The 17,073-nt window shown below is 44.7% G+C and overlaps 1 protein-coding gene across 4 annotated transcripts in view; it reads left to right on the forward strand.

Moving 5' to 3' along the window:
- Positions 1 to 17,073, forward strand: part of FOXN3 (forkhead box N3) — a 274,905-nt gene that overhangs the window by 249,414 nt on the left and 8,418 nt on the right. For all 4 annotated transcript variants that reach the window (XM_007526825.3, XM_060181232.1, XM_060181233.1 and 1 more), the window contains one exon: positions 3,411 to 3,516. In XM_007526825.3, coding sequence (XP_007526887.1) covers positions 3,411 to 3,516 — 106 coding nt within the window. The remainder of the gene's footprint in view (positions 1 to 3,410; positions 3,517 to 17,073) is intronic.

Raw genomic sequence — 17,073 nt, forward strand, 5'->3', positions numbered from 1 at the left:
AGCTGATTGATTTTTTTATATATAATCTTTATTTATTGAATAGAGACAGCTAGAAATCTCTAGAGTAGGAGGAGATAGGGAGGGAGAGAGACCCCTGCAGCCCTGCTTCACCACTTGTGAAGCTTTCCCCCTGTGGGGCGGGGGTGGGGGGGCAGGGACTCAAACCTGGGTCCTTGAGCGCTGTACTCCGTGCGCCACCACCTGGCCCCGAGCTGTGTCACTTTGACCATTGGCCAGTTATTCTAAACTGAAGTTCAGCTCCTCTGGTGTCTTCTGATCCAGGAAGCATGGCCAGACTTCAACGTTGAGGGCCAGAGCGCTGCTCATAGTAAACTGGCAAGTTTGTGTGCGTCCTTTCAGTCGTCTTCCAGACTGCTTATTCCCGTTCAGGGCACCAGGGACCCAGCCTGAGCACTGCTCTGCTCTGCCCGAGTGTGGAGCCAGGAGTTGAGCCCCTGAGCACGGAGGCTCCAGGCAGAAGTCGGATGCACTAGTCCTGCGCTGCTCTCTAGCCTTGCTTCCGGGACCTCGGTGGGCCTTTTGTCCCTCTGCCTTCGCATCCTAGCCCAAGTCTCTCCAGACGCCCCTTTGTACAGACATGTGCTCGGTGCCTGTCAGCACTTTTACTTGACTTTATTTCCAGAGCCTCACAGTCTCTCCCTCACCTGCAGTGGTGACACCTTGGTAAATATACCGGGTTCCTTAGTTGATATGCTCTGTGTATGAGATTGCAGTGTGGTTTTCCATTTCCTCCTCCCCCCTTCCTCCTCCTCTCCCTCCTCCTCTCCCCCCTCCCTCCTTTCTTTCTCCTCCTCCTCTCCCTCCTCCTCCTCCCTCCTCTCCCTCTTCCTCCTCCGCTCCCTCCTCTCCCTCTCCCTCCTCCGCTCCCTCCTCCTCCTCAGCTCCCTCTTCCTCCTCCGCTCCCTCCTCTCCCTCTTCCTCCTCCGCTCCCTCCTCTCCCTCTTCCTCCTCTCCCTCCCCCTTCCTCCTCTCTCTCCTCCTCACCCCCCTCTTCCTCCTCCTCTCCCTCCTCTTCCTCCTCTCCCTCTTCCTCCTCCGCTCCCTCCTCTCCCTCCCCCTCCTCCTGTCCCTCCTCCTCTTCCTCCTCCTCACCCCCCTCTTCCTCCTCCTCCTCCTCTCCCTCCTCCTCCTCGTCCTTTTTATTGCCACCCAGGTTATCATTGGGACCCAGTGCCAGAACCACTACTCCACTGCTCCTGGCAGCCATTTTCTTTTTCCTTTTATTTGCTTAATTTTTTCCCCTTTTTCTTACTATTTTGTTTGGTAGAACCGAGAGAAATTGAAAGGGGAGGAGGAGATAGAGAGGGGGAAAGGGACAAGCGCAGGCTCATGAAGCTTGCACATACACACACGCACACGCACACACACCGGTGGGGAGCAGGGGCTCTAACCCAGGTCCCTGAGCCATGGTGACATGTGCACTCAGCCAGGTGTGCTACCACCCGGCCCCTGTAGTCCCTCCTGCCTCAAGACTCATGAGTTGCTTGCTACTGTAGAAGAGAAGAGATCCTCAGTGACTGATAAGTACTTTGGGATTGAAACTGAACCTCTAGCTACCTGACCATTTGAAGAGAATGCCATACTTCAAAATAATTGGGGAATCTTTCCTACTGTCCCCCAAAAAGACATACAGACAGACAAACAAAAAAAATTACCTTTTCAGGCAGTATACATACAAAATTGAGACTCTTGACTCCAGACTCCTGAGTGGCTTAGTTTTATAAGATTTATTTAGTAATGGGGAAGAGATAGAGAGAGACAGAGAACCAGACCGTCATTCTTACTTGAAAATTATCTGGCATTTTGTAGGAGTTTTATCTCTCCCCACCCCCAATATTTTCTTCTAGGGGGTTTTGATTTCATTTATTTTATTTATTTATTTATTTATTTATTTATTTGCCTCCAGGATTATCTCTGGGGCTCGGTGCCTGCACTACAAATCCACTGCTCCTGGAGGCCATTTTCCCCATTTTTGTTGCTCTTGTTGTTGTTATAGCTGTTGTTGAAAGAAATGGAGATAGATGGGGAAGACAGGGGGAGGAAAAGACACCTGCAGACCTGCTTTACCGATTGTGAAGCGACCCCCCCCTACAGGTGGGGAGCTGGGGGCTCAAACCAGGATCCTTGTGCCTGATCTTGTACTGTGTACCATGTGCTACCCTCTGTGCTACTGCCCGGCCCCCTCATTTATTTTATTTGTGTATTTGAAGCAGTTATTTTCTGCATTCATAAACAACAAAAGGATAACCTGAGTTCTTATATTAAGGCCCACGGTCTATTTCTGTGAGGTAAGAACCAAGGTTCATTTTCTTTCCAAAAGGTTGTCCTTTCCCTGTAGTGCTGTCCTGACCCCTTAGTAGCTCCGATACCCTTTCTGACTTTGCTTTGTTCTGTCGGTCTGTGAAGTCCATGGAAATCTTGAAATCAGATGACATCAAATTTTGGACCTTCTTCTCTCTAGCATACTCGGCAACTTAGCAAAATGCGGTGAGAAGCTACAATATCCCATCAAATATGGCCTATGTTTCCAGAGAGGGAACAAGAGAACTGGGCATTTGCACAAGGGTCTATGCAGTGAAGCCGACTGGCCGTGTAGGCACATGGAAGTGTGTGAGCCAGACCCAGAGGAGTTGCTGTGTCCGGGTGGTCAGCGCAGATCAAGGAGCAGAGATTTCCCAGAACTGCCTTGGATGCAAATCCTCAGGGAAAAGGTCTGGTTGGTGGGCAAATGGATCTGATGATTGGCTGACCAAAGAAGGAGAAATAGCAGTAGGCACCTTTTTGTTGCTTTGGCCGTCTTCTTCCTCTGGAGGGGAAGATGGTCTGGACTCTGGCCAGAGAAGTTGGGACTGGTGCTTGTCTTGAGCCCCTGCTGTTTGATCGTGTCTCGAGACCTGACCTGCGTCTGCCGAGTGATAAGTTTACACCTGACAATGCAAGAAAATACCAATTGAGGCGTCCTTTTAAAAACTTATCTTTTTTTAATGAAAACATCAATTATTCAGTTGTACTCCATTGGTCTGACTTGTGTGGCTCAATAACTTCCTTAAGTGATTTTTTTTTTCTATCTCTCCATGCAGCTCTCTTGATACTCTCTCCCCCTTCTCCCTCCCATCTCCTTCTCCCTCTCCCCCTCTTTCTCTCTCCCTTCTCTCTCCCCCTCTTTCTCCCTGTATCTCTTTCTCTAACACTCTCTCCCCCTCTATCTCTCTCTCCCTCTCTATGTCTTTCTTTTGTGGGTTTCTCTGCCTCTGCTTATTCTCTGTGCCTGTGACTGTCTCTTTCTTTCTGTCCTGTCTCTCTGGTTTATCTAAATGTTCTGACTTAGGATGGAATCTCCACAGGGGAATTTGTGTGTGTGATGCCTTGTTCTTCTTTTGTCTCTGCAGTTTCTCCAAGTGTGATACAGAATGGAGCACGGGTTCTGAGCCGAGGCCTGTTCCCCGGAGTCCGGCCTTTACCCATAACTCCCATCGGAATGCCTGTGGCCCCCAGGTAAGAAAAGCACTGACTGAAAGAGGGAAGGCCATCATGTCCCCAACACAAACACGCACACACGCACGCACGCACGCCAACATTCAAGGAGCTGGCAAGCACCAGCGTCTAAGTGGTGCTCCCAGTAACATGTAACAGACCCCACTCAGATGCCAGCTGCTGTTCTCACACCATCAAGTCTTCCTAGTTTCTTTGCAAATGAGATGTTGGTGAATCAAATCAGGATTTTTTTTCCCTTCCTGACTGACTGTTAACTCACAAGAAGATAGCAAACACTATAGCAAATAGTAATAATAATGATAAAGTCATGTTTCTGGTTTATGAGTTGCCACTTATCTAGTGAGCTCTCCTCTCTCTCTCTCTCTCTCTCTCTTTTGCTCTTCCACATTCATTGTCATTTCAAAAAGATTTTTTTTTTCTCAGTCCGGGTGTCCACTGAACTTCAGTTTAGCCGACGCAAAAAGGAAGTCAGTCCAACACACAGTATTGTCTGTCTGCCAGGCCACGTGGCAGTGCTGTCCCTGAGGGTGTTTAAGTGTCTCAGGGGGGCTGCCCCCTCCCCAGTTCAGCTAACACCCACTTAAAACCAATTTCTGAGTCTGCTTAATCTGACCCCTTTTTTTTTTTCCTGTGTAAATCTTAAATGACTTTTCCTTAAGTAAAAATATTTGTCTTTCGGGTTTTTTTGTTTTCTTCTTCTTCTTCTTCTTCTTCTTCTTCTTCTTCTTCTTCTTCTTCTTCTTCTTCCTCTTCCTCTTCCTCTTCCTCTTCCTCTTCCTCTTCCTCTTCCTCTTCCTCTTCCTCTTCTTCTTCTTCTTCTTCTTCTTCTTCTTCTTCTTCTTCTTCTTCTTCTTCTTCTTCCATTCCCTCCATGGAATGGCAAAGGGCATGTTTGTTTGTCTTAACTCTGCAACTGTTATTGACAGAGATGAAGTGTTACTTTTATTAGCTGATCATTACACAGCTTGTATTTGCTGGGTTCCTTTGCATGTAATTATGATGTGAAATCTCCTTCTAAGAGTATCTGTCGATAGTGTAATTGACTTTACGCTGTTGACTTTTTACTCAATAACCTCAGAGATTGGCCCATCCTCAGACGCCGGAAACCTGCTCATTTTTGAATTTGCCTGGGCATAGAGTCCTTGAGACGCATTAGCCTCAAAATAGCTGCTCTCCCGTCTTAAAGTTTTATGTCTGTGCCTTCTGCTGTGTTCCTGGTGAAATTGCTTGCAGATAGCACACTGAATGGAACAAACGATCATAGCCCTAGGAGATTACTTGCAGCCCTGTTGGGAAACAGAAGACCCGAGTTCCTGACACCCCCAGGGGGGAGGCAGTCTTGGTGTTTCTCCTGGTTCTGGGCCACTTTGGCTTTCAGTGCTTAGGACTTGGCTTTCAGTGCTTAGGACTCGAAGTGGAAGAGAAACGTCACAGAGGGGCCGGATGGCGGTGCACATGGCAGAGCATGCTTTTTACAGTGTGCAAAGACCCGGGTTCAAGCCCCTAAGTCCCACCTACAGGGGCAGAAGCTTCATAAGCAATGAAGCAGGGTTGCAGTGTCTCTCTGTCTCTCTCTCTATCTTCCTCTCTCTGTTTCGATCCGAGAGAGAGAGGGAGAGAGAGGGGGAGATGTCCAGGGCTTGACAGAAGATTGGGGAGAACTGATAGGATGGGGCATCCTTCATATGACAGCAAAGTCTAGACACTCAAGTTAACACTTCGTACAGACTTAGTCATGGGGTAAATAATTAAGACAACAGGCAACCAAGAACCGGAACAGATTTTGCACCAAAGAAGACACACAAGTATCCCACAAGCACATTGCTCACTCATCAGTAGGGAAATGCAGACCCAGAGTGTAGTGAGATGCCAGTTGACACCCATAAAAATAGCTGTTCTCTCACACACACACACACACACACACACACACACACACACACACACACACACACACACATTGGGAGGAAATGGACAGCTGGAGCCCTGGTACATTCTTGGAGAGAATGTGAATGATACCACTGTTGTAGAAGCCAGCATGGCATCTCAGGTTTGTTTGTTTGTTTGTTTGAATTCATTTTTTACCAGAGCATTGCTCATTTCTGGCATATGATGGTGCTGGGGATTGAACCTGGGATCTTTGGTGCCTCAAGCATGAAAGGCTTTTTGCCTAACCATTATGCTATCTCCCCAACCACACAGGGTTGTTAGTTTGTTTGTTTTTATCTTTGCTCCACTGGTCCAAAAAAATCTGAAAATAATAATACCCAGTTATAAGCTTACATGAAATTCAATCCCAGCTCTAGATCTGCCTCCAGTATTTCCGACCCCCGTTAGAGAAGGCCTTGGGAGCTCCTGGTGGCTTTGGCTTTTGTATTTGAAATCCTCTCAATCCCAGCGGTTCTGGAGGGGGACTTGGGGTCACTCCTGTCTGTGCTCTGTGATCTAATTAATGCACCGCACCCAGATTTTTTTTTTCAGAGACCTGAATCATTTTTATTTCTCTGCTATAACAATGGTGCCACGGAAAAGCTTGCACCATGTCCCCGGTTCCGCTGGAGACGCATGTCCTGGGTGTTGGGAGGGGCTGTACACGCTCACTCGACTCTGGGACACCTGCCACTATAGGGCGGGATAATGGTGCCCTCGATCCTGAAGTCCTGAGTCCGTAAGCCTTCAACACAGGGCCAGCTGGGCTTAGCATTCAGTCACAAGATGCTCAGGAATCCACCATGCAGCTGAGAAATGAAAACATTTTGTGTCTTCCCTGAACATTTTTGGCAGCCAGGGAAGTGGTTCAATAGATAGGAAGCAGGACTTGTATGTGGGAGGCCCCTGGTTTTAGTGTCTCTCTCCCTCTCCCTCTCCCTCTCCCTCTCCCTCTCCCTCTAATTGGGTAAATAAGTCTGTGGGTTGTTTAAGCATTTTTTTTAAATATGAGAAAGAGGGGAGTCGGGCTGTAGCGCAGTGGGTTAAGCGCAGGTGGCGCAAAGCACAAGGACCGGCATAAGGATCCCGGTTCGAACCCCGGCTCCCCACCCGCAGGGGAGTCGCTTCACAGGTGGTGAAGCAGGTCTGCAGGTGTCTATCTTTCTCTCCTCCTCTCTGTCTTCCCCTCCTCTCTTCATTTCTCTCTGTCCTATCCAACAACGACAACAATAATAACTACAACAATAAAGCAACAAGGGCAACAAAAGGGAATAAATAAATAAAATAAATATTTTTTTTAAAATTTAAATATGAGAAACAGAAACCAGAGCACTGCTCACATGGTGGTGCTGGGGATTGAACCTTCGACCTCTGGGACCTCAGGCATGCAAGTCCGTGCTCTGAGGCTGACCTACCTGCCCATCCTCCTCATCCTCCCCATCCCTTTAAGTGTATTGAATATCCAGAAACAACACATCATTTCATTTTGTGTGGTTTTGAGTTTTATGTAATCGCTTTAATTCATAAATTGTTTTAATTTATAAAATTTGAGTTTTATGTAATTGCAATTATAAATCTTCTCTCACTGGCCTTATTTTTTTTTTACTCTTTATTAAGTTCCTTTGTTTTGTTGCAAGAAGCTGCCCTTGAATTATTTTCACAGCTCTGTATTACATGACCATTCCCATATACATTTGTTTACATCTTACTGCATTTCTCTTAATGAAAGAGATACATGTACAGAGAGAGACCAGAGCACTACTCAGCTCTGCTGACACTGGTGCTGGGGATTGAACCTGAGCCTAGGAGCTTTGGGCATGGAAGTCTTTGGCAGAACCATTATGCTTCCTCTCCAGCCACACCAAAAAAAAAATTTTTTTTTCAGAGACTTGAATCATTTTTATTTCTCTGCCGTAACAATGGTGCCATGGAAAAGCTTGCACCGTGTCCCCAGACGCGTGTCCTGGGTGTGTAGGGAGGGGCTGTACACGCCAGCTTCAGCACGTGGCACTGAAGTTCCTCCCCGCAAAGCAGGGTGCTTTTTGCTGCCCTTTATCTACTCCACCTGCTGTGGCAAGTCTGCCTGTCTTTGGAGCTGGAATGGGCCTCTCCTGACTGTCAGTCTGGTGACGCAGTAGGCCATGTCGTGGTGTTGTCGTTCACATCTCTGGTTAAAGATGTTCCACGGCTTTTTGCGTAGTTGGCTGTTGGAATGTGTCCTTTGAGGGACTAACTACCCAACAAGTTTGCTTGTTTTTATTTTCTCTCCTTCTTCCTTCCTTCCTTTCTTTTAATTTAATTTAATGAGGGAGATACATAAAGGGACCAGAGCACTGCTCAGCTCTGACTTAATGGTGATGCTGGGGGTCGAACCTGAAACAGAGCCTGAAGTATGAAAGTCGTTTGCAGAACCATTATGCCATCTCCCCTGGCCTTACTTGTTTTCTCTTCTTCATGTTTCTCCCTTTCGTGTGTGTGTGTGTGTGTGTGTGTGTGTGTGTGTGTGTGTGTGTGTGTGTGTGATTTATTTACTTGATAGAGACAGAGAGATGGCGACGGAATGGGAGGAAGACAGACAGAAAACACCAGCAGCACTGTTTTACCACTTACAAAGCTTTCCTCCTGCAGGCGCGGACCAGGGGCTTGAACCAGGGTCCTTGCCCAGTGTAACATGTGTGCTCAACCAGATACACCACTGCCCATCATAGCTATCAATGATTTATTGACTACCTATGTTATACATAGCTTTTCAAAGTTAGTGTGTGGGTGGTCTTTTACTCTTTGTGACAGTGTCTTATGGTGAAGAGGAGCTCTTAATCTTGGTGTTTATTATTTTCTAGGAAATAATGATGTCTTAACAAGAGTTTCTACTCTGAAATCATGTAGTTTTTTTTTTAGTTTCTTCCAAAAGATAATGGAGTTTTTCCTTTCACTTCTTTTTATTTATTTTAATATTTATTTTATTTAGTTATTCCCTTTGTTGCCCTTGTTGTTTTATTGTTGTAGTTATTGTTGTAGTTATTATTGTTGACCCTGGCAGCCATCTTTTTCCCATTGTGGTTGCTGTTGTTGTTGTTGTTGGATAGGACAGAGAGAAATGGAGAGAGGAGGGGAAGACAGAGAGGAGGAGAGAAAGATAGACACCTGCAGACCTGCTTCACCGCCTGTGAAGCGACTCCCCTGCAGGTGGGGAGCCGGGGCTTGAACCGGGATCCTTATACCAGTCCTTGTGCTTTGCGCCACCTGCGCTTAACCCGCTGTGCTACAGCCCGACTCCCCCTTTCACTTCTAAATCTGTAATTCGTTTGTAGTTAATTGTTTTTCCCCGGCAGTCTTGATAAACAAACCACCTTAGTAATTCTAATAATTTATCTTCTATAAATAATAGTGGGGATTTCTTTCCCTTCTAGTTCTTACATTTTTTTCTTTTTCTTTTTTTTTTCTTTTTCTTTTTTTGCCTGTCCTGTTCTATAATTCAGAACCTCTGCATAAAAATAAAAAAATAAGCATGATAAGCTGTTTATGTTGTCTCCAATTTTAAAGGGAGCTATATTACGGACTCACATTTGATAGAATGCATTTTATAGGGGCCATGTGGTGCTGCACCTGGTTGAGTGCACATGTTGCACTGCACAAGGACCCAGGATCAAGCCCCCAGTCCCCACCTGCAGAGGGAAAGCTTCACAAGAGGTGAAGCAGTGTTGCAGCTGACTCTCAGTCTCTCAGTCTCTCTCTGTCTCTCTATCCCTCTCTCTCCCTCTCTATCCCTCTCTATCCCTCTCTCTCCCTCTCTATCTCTTCCATCAGTTTCTGGCTATCTCTATCCAATAAGGAAATGAAGATATAATATAATAAATAAAGTGCAACTTTGATAGATTTTTAGAGAAAATATACTTTTATTGGGAGAGCTCCGGGGGTGGCACACCGGGTTAACTGCACATAGTGAAAAGCGCAAGTACCCGCCAAGGGTCCCGGATGAAGCAGGTCTGCAGGTGTCTGTCTTTCTCTCCCCTTCTCTGTCTTCCCCTCCTCTCTGAATTTCTCTCTGTCCTATCCAACAACAACAACAACAGCAACCACAATGGGAAAAAGATGGCTGCCAGGGTCAGTGGATTTGTTGTGCAGGCACCGAGCCCTAGGAGGCAGAAAAAGAAAGAAAATGGCATCAGGAAACATCCCTGGTTTGTTCCTTTTTACACTGAGTAACACAAAATATTCCCATCAATTGAGTAATTATAAATTTTTTCTTGTATTGTTTTAATATAGATCTTATTATAACCTTCCCAGTTTTGACTAAAATTTACATTTCTGAAGAAGTTTGCTGATGGTACCTAATATTTAGCAAGTTGTCGGGATCACTCAGCTAACATTTATGTGTGAGTTTTACTTTTTTTGTCCATGTTCCTTTTCTGTAAAACTAGCCATATCTAGTTTAACTGTCAGAATGGCATTATTCTCGTGAAATGAGTCCAGAACTCTTAAGAGTCTCTGAAAGATTTTTACATAAGATTACTATTATCTGTTGCTTAATATTTGATGGGACTAGCTTGTAAAACAACCTGGAAGTGATTTTCTTTAGGTGATGATTTTTTTTTAACTATTGCTAATGATTCAGTATAATTTTTTAATATTTATTTATTTATTTATTCCTTTTCGTTGCCTTGTTATAGTTGTTGTTGGATAGGACAGAGAGAAATGGAGAGAGGAGGGGAGACAGAGACGGGGAGAGAAAGACAGACACCTGCAGACCTGCTTCACCGCCTGTGAAGCGACTCCCCTGCAGGTGGGGAGTTGGGGGCTTGAACCTGGATCCTTACTCTGGTCCTTGCGCTTTGTGCCACCTGCGCTTAACCCGCTGCGCTACAGCCCGACTCCCAGTATAATTTTTTTTTTAAGTTCATTTTGGGAAGTGTAAGAATTCATCCATGTCACCTAACTTTGAAATATGCAAACATAAGATTAAATGGCATGTTCTTAAATATTTTTAGTTATGCCCAATTTCCCTATCTCGCTGATATCTCCTGCTTAAACAGGGCATGGTTTCTTTCTCCCAAAGAATCAACTTTTGGCTTTTTATTAGCTCTAGTCTGCGTCTGCTTTCCATTGATTTCTACATTCGAATTTCCTTTCTTTGAATATATTATTTTTCTTTGGATTGTACGCTTTTTTTAAACCTTTCTTTCTCAATAAAAGTTTGAGGTTCTAATCTTATGCTAACCTTTTATCTTCATCATTTCAATAGCTCAGAGCATTTTCTAATTTTCACCTTTATTTCATTGACCCTTTACAAGGTATATATTTCTAGAAGTGTGAATTAAACTTTTTGAACCTACAAAAGGTGGATGTTTCTTGTTTTTCTTTTTAGTTATTTCCTTGCCTTTAGTTATCTCTTCTGACACCAAAGCAATTACAATGCATGTGGTCAGAGAATTGAGTTGTAAGGCTCTTCATTGAAATGTGTGGAAACTCATGTGGTCTAGTGCAGATCAACTTTCCTAAGTAAGAGCTTCAAAATAGCATGCCCTCTCCTTAATCAGTACATGGCCAATATGTGTCTATTGGATCAAAGCTTCTATACTCTCTGAGGCTGGGGGGAGGAGAGTGCATGCTTGATGGGTTGAGTACTGAGGTGGTGTCAAAAGTCTCCCATTACAACGTGGATTTGATCGTTTGTCCTTGCACCTTGCAGTCTTAGGTGTCTAGATTCCATTTTGAGGCTGTCTTTGCTGGAGAGATCCAAGTTTAGAACGGTGACACCTCCCTGGTGACTTGAACCTTTATAAATATTTAATGACTCTCTTGATCTGTAGTATTGGTTTTTGCCCTTTTTTTTTAAAGTTTTTTTATTTAAGTAAGGATTAATTAACAAAACCATAGGGTAGGAGGGGTACAACTCCACACAATTCCCACCACCCAATCTCCATATCCCATCCCCTCCCCTGATAGCTTTCCCATTCTCTATCCCTCTGGGAGCATGGACCCAGGGTCATTGTGGGTTGTAGAAGGTGGAAGGTCTGGCTTCTATAATTGCTTCCCCGCTGAACATGGGCGTTGACTGGTCGGTCCATACTCCCAGTCTGCCTCTCTCTTTCCCTAGTAGGGTGTGTCTCTGGGGAGGCTGAGCTCCAGGACACATTGGTGGGGTCTTCAGTCTAGGGAAGCCTGGACAGCATCCTGATGACATCTGGAACCTGGTGACTGAAAAGAGAGTTAACATACGAAGCCAAACAAATTGTTGAGCAATCATGGACCCAAAGCTTGGAATAGTGGAGAGGAAGTGTTAGGGAGGTACTCACTGCAAACTCCAGTGTACTTCTGCTTTCAGGTATATATTTTGCAGTAGTTTATGGATACATGTGAGCATAAGCTCTCTCTCACAGAAACTGGTGTATATCTAGGTTTGGGGACTTTGTTAGAAAGTGAACCACCTGAGATGAAATTAGAGTATACTATGAAAGGAAAGGTCTCACCCGAGTAATGAAGCTGAAGGGTTGTCATTCCACACGTGAAGTCTCTGGACACAGTCTGAGGTGAAGCATGTTGAGGTGGCAATCGTTGCATTGGTTAGGTTGCGATCGGCGGATGCAATATTATTTGATATGGATTGGGAGAGGCATATGGGAAAGTGGGCCCTATCCAAGGGTTCCAGGACTCGGGGAAGTAGGGGCTCTATAGTGGAGATGTGAGGTTCCTGCTGTCTTAGGGTTCAAAAAGACAATCGACAGTTAATGTTATCATCACATTATTTGGTAATTGGGTTAACTTTGAAAAGTCCTTTTGTTAGGGTTTGCTGTACAGTAGTACCCAGTATCTTGTATATAGCTGTGCTATTGGATGCTTCTGATCTACTTGGTCTAGGCTTTTGAGAGAGTCCACATATCAAATACACAGCCTATATATTAAAAAGATTCAGTTTGTGTTTTGAAAAACTTTGAGACATACAATTGATTTTCCCCCTCTCATATTAATTAACTAGTGATTTATATGACTACATTTTACTAGGAGTGTACATAAACACCATTCCCACCACCAAAGACTGTGACCCATCCCTCCCACCTACTCCCACCCCCCACTGGCCCAGGAAGCTGCATGTCTACCCCTCACCACAGGGCTTTTACTCTGGTGCCCTACTTACAATTTGGTCAGGTCCTGCTTTTAGTTTCCCTTTCAGATCTTCTTAGTCAGCTTCTGTTGATGAGTGGGATCATCAACAGAAGTTTTTTTTAAAAAAAAAAAAATCTAGGGGGCCGGGTGGTGGCTCATCAGGTTAAGCACACATAGTACAAAGCTCAAGAACCAGTTCAAGCATCCGGGTTCAAGCCCCTGGCTCCCCACCTGCTGCAAGTGGGGGAGGGTGGGGTGGTCACTTCGCAAGTGGTGAAGCACGTCTGCAGGTGTCTCTCTATCTCCCTCTCTCCCCACCCCTTCTCAATTTCTCTGTCCTATCCAATTAAAAAGGGGGGGGCGGGCGGTTGGCGCAGCAGGTTAAGCGCACGTGGCAACAAGCGCAAGGACCAGTGTAAAGATTGTTCCAGCCCCCGGCTCCCCACCTGCAGGGGAGTCGCTTCACAGGCGGTGAAGCAGGTCTGCAGGTGTCTCTTTCTCTCCCCCTCTCTGTCTTTCCCTCCTCTCTCCATTTCTCTCTGTCCTATCCAACAACAACGACATCAATAACCATAACAATGTTAAACAACAAGGGAAATAAAAGGGAACATAAATAAATAAAAATATTTTTTTAATGTTTAATAAAAATAAAATAATAAAATAAAAGCCTTCAGGAGCAGTGGATTCATAATGCAGGCACTGAGCCCCAGCGGGGAAAAAAATTCTGGAGGCAAAATTTTTAAAAAAAAAACCAAACTATCTTGTTCCTGCCTTTACTACCAAAACGTTGTTCAGCTCTGGTTTATGGTGAACTGAACCTGAGATCTTGAAGCTTCAAGTGTGGAAAGTTGATTGCGTAGCAGTCGTGCGGTCTCCCAGCCCTCAGTCTGGCCTGGTTTTAATATGTGTCTCCCAGCAGACTCCACCAGACTACATCTTCTGTTCTCTTTCTCACACCCTTTCTTTGTCCTCATGTGTCTTTGTGAACAACACAGGGATATTGTTGCAATTTGTATGAATGATTTTTACCTTTTAATGAAGTTTGTGGCCGTTTAATTGTCATACTTGAATTTATTTCAACTGTTTCTCTTGTATTTCTCCGCATTCTTTTCTGGCGTTGTTTTAAATTGAACTAGATTCTCCCAGTCCTCTTCCCTTTTTTGTTCCTTCTGATGGTTTAGAAGTTACACATTTTCTTTTAGTGCTGTTCCCTGACCTTATAACATGAATATTTTAAGGTGTTTAAAGTTAATCGATATCTTTAACCTTCTGATCAATACTAGGCCCTTGGAATGCCTTATTTTCTATTCTCTCTTCTTAATATCACTCAGATATTGATTCTATTTTAGTCTCTTTCTCTCTCTTTTTAAATCACTCAGTCACTATTATTTCCATTATCTTGAAATATATTCCTAAGAAGCTCCCAGAGTGAATACTTGCTTTTAGCTGAAGCCCTGCATTTTTAAAATATTTTATTTATTTGTTTCTTATTAGATAAAAACAGAGAAATTGAGAGGGGACAGGGAGAGATATAGGAGGGGAAGACAGAGACACCTGCAGCCCTGCTTCAACCACTCATGAAGCTTTCCCCTTGGGTCCTTAACCATGGGTGTACTTAACCAGGTGTGCCGCCGCCCGCCCCCCCAAAGCCCTGCTTTTTAAAAAATATTTATTTTGTCCTTATTCTTAGGAGCTATTACTGGGTATACAGCTCCTAAGAATAAGGACAATATGTGAGTGGTTGTTTTTCTCTCTCCTTCTGAGAGTATTATTTCTCTCTCATGTCCTCACTTGCTTACCTTAATCGTTTCTCCTCACTCGGTAAGATACGTATGTGTTTGTGCGTTTGCTTTGTTTTGTCTCTGTTTTTGTTTTTGCTGAGCTCTGCTAAACTCTGGTTTCTGGTGGCGCTAGGAATTAAACCTAGGCCCTTTGACACCTCAGGCATGGAAGTCTTTTTTGCCTAATCACTATGTGATCTCCCCTCGTTGATATATTTTTTATGTTCATTTCACTTATCTCATGAATGAGAAGCCAGGCTACTGATATACCAAACACCCTGTGGAGCTTCCCTTATAGAACTCCTGTGCTCTACCAGGTAAACCATTTCCCTAGTTGGAGCTCATGCATTTGCTTCCTGCGAGTTTTGAGTCCTCTCTCTTCATTTATATATATAAACATATTTCTTTTACTGTAGCCCTGGGGAATAAACCCAGAGCCTCACGTGTTTGATTTAGCTGAACATCCAATTTCCTGTTGTCTAATGCCCAGTGGTGTCTCACCTATCAACATGTGTAATTCTACTGCACCAGGCAAACTCCTTCTTTTAATTTCAGATGGGGGGGGGGGGGAAGAAGAGTAAAGAGACACCAGAGCGCCACTCCAGCATTCGTGGGGCATCCCTGCAGCCTTGCGTGGCTCCAACGTGGTGCCAGGGTTCTCAGACATGGTAAAGTGTGTGCTGTACCGCACCATTCACAAAGCTCTCATGGGATGTCTAGGCTTGAACCCATGGCCTCCCACACAGCAAGGCATTCTTTCTGCTGGAGAGACTGTGACCCAGCATCTCTGCAGTCCACCTATCATGTGTCTAAACTTGCCTTTATTCCTCCTCCTTGGGGTTTCTGATTTTTCTGAATTTTAAGATTGGCATCTTTCATGAAAGAACTAGAAATCATCAGCTGTTTTCTTGGCCAGTCGTAGACCCCTCCGTTCTCTTCCTGTCCACGCTAGAGCTTCAGTTCGGTTAGTATCGGATCATCTCACTTCCAGCTTCCTTTCATATTTCCATCTCTAGGTCTCTCCTGCATTTTCTTATCTTCATTTCAGATCTGCCTTCCAGTTCACTAACTTTTTCACTAATCAATTCCATTGAGTTTTTTTTTTCTTCAGGAATCATATTTTTACCATCTCTAAAACTTCCTGTAGATGTTTCCCTCCTCTCTCATAGATTTGCATTTCCTCTTTTATTTAAGCGCATGCCTACTACTCTATACATAGTCATTTTAATATTTGCAGGCTTTCCAGTTCAAGTTCTATAGCTACTCCTCCTCCTCTTTCTCCTTCTCCTCCTCCTTCTCACTCCCCTTCACCTCTTTCTCCTTCTTTTTCCTATTGTCTCTTACTTTTGCTGATTTATTTTTGTGTTTAATGATTTTTATTATTCTTATGAACCCATGTTCCATAGAGCCTTACTGTACAGAATTCCTTGTGCTCAGTGTTTAATGTCTGTTCTTCCAGAAAGGCCTTGTATTTTCTTCTGGGAGGCAACATCCGACATTTTTGTTTTTATTGGTGATTTACAAACTAATGGGTCAGAGAGGCCAGGTGGTGGCGCACCTGGTTAAGTTGCTCACATGACAAAATAACAGGTCAGTTCCACACCGTCCCCACCACCTGAGTCCCTCCATTGACCGGCCAACATTTTAAGCTAAATTGAGCTTGAGGTCTTTGGATCTGCACAGTGGCATTCCAGCCTCGGGCCTGCCAGACTAAACTTAATAGGGGGATGGGGGGGGGCGGGGAGCCCTAGTGGGCTGTTTTCTTCAAGAGGATTTGTTATTCCAGTTTATGCTGAGACCTTGAGGGAAAGGTAGCCCCTTTCTAGGACACATGGCACTGCTGGAATCCATAGTTCTTGCACATCCTCTGAATTGGGAGGGGGGTAGCACACCCCAGACTTTCATGCCTGAGCCTCAGAAGTTTCTCTTTCTTTCTTTCTTTCTTTCTTTCTTTCTTTCTTTCTTTCTTTCTCTTTCTTCCTTTCTCTCTTCCCTTCCTTCCTTTCTTTCTCACTCACAGGAAGAAATAACTATCTTTTAAAAATTAAGTAAGCAATTACTTCCAAGAAGCTGAATTTCTTGGCTACCTATTACTCAGACCTGTGCCTTTATCTGGTTTTTTTTTTGTTTGTTTGTTTGTTTTTGCTGTGTGAGGTTCGTTTGGTACCTGCAAGGACTGTAAAATAAGCCACTGGACTTCTGAGCTCTTTTGTATGACAGTTGCGAGAATGCCTTCCCCAGCCTCCTGGGCCACTTGGCCGGAAGTGGAAGTCTGGGGAGATCCTTGCTGGTGGATCTCAGCCAAATGCTGTATAATGGCTCAGTTCCAGTGATGCTTCTTCCGGCCACGTTCACTTCGCTTCCTCCTTTCCACGCTTGGTGAGAGATCAGCCTTCTCAAGCCAGTCCCTGGGGAGGACATCGTCACCCTAAGTGGTCACATCTCAGTTCCAGAGAGAAACTCCAGCGCATAGGCGGCAGGTGCAGGCAGCATGTGCTAATTCTCTGCAAAGGAAACAGGAAGTCGCTGGGGCTACAGACAGCAAAGTGGAGCCAGTGTGATGTAGGCGGTGCTCCTAGTAGTTCCCCTCCCTTTGAGGCAAGACCCCAAGTTTTTGTTTAAAACTATTCAAACTATTGCACGGTGGTCCAGGGAGGTGGTGGTCCAGGGAGGTGATAAAGCATTAGATTCTCAAGCATGAGGTCCTGAGTTCAACCCCCAGCAGCACATGTACCAGAGTGATGTC

Source organism: Erinaceus europaeus, chromosome 22, assembly GCF_950295315.1.
Source record: "Erinaceus europaeus chromosome 22, mEriEur2.1, whole genome shotgun sequence".
NCBI classification, from domain to species: Eukaryota; Metazoa; Chordata; class Mammalia; order Eulipotyphla; family Erinaceidae; genus Erinaceus; species Erinaceus europaeus.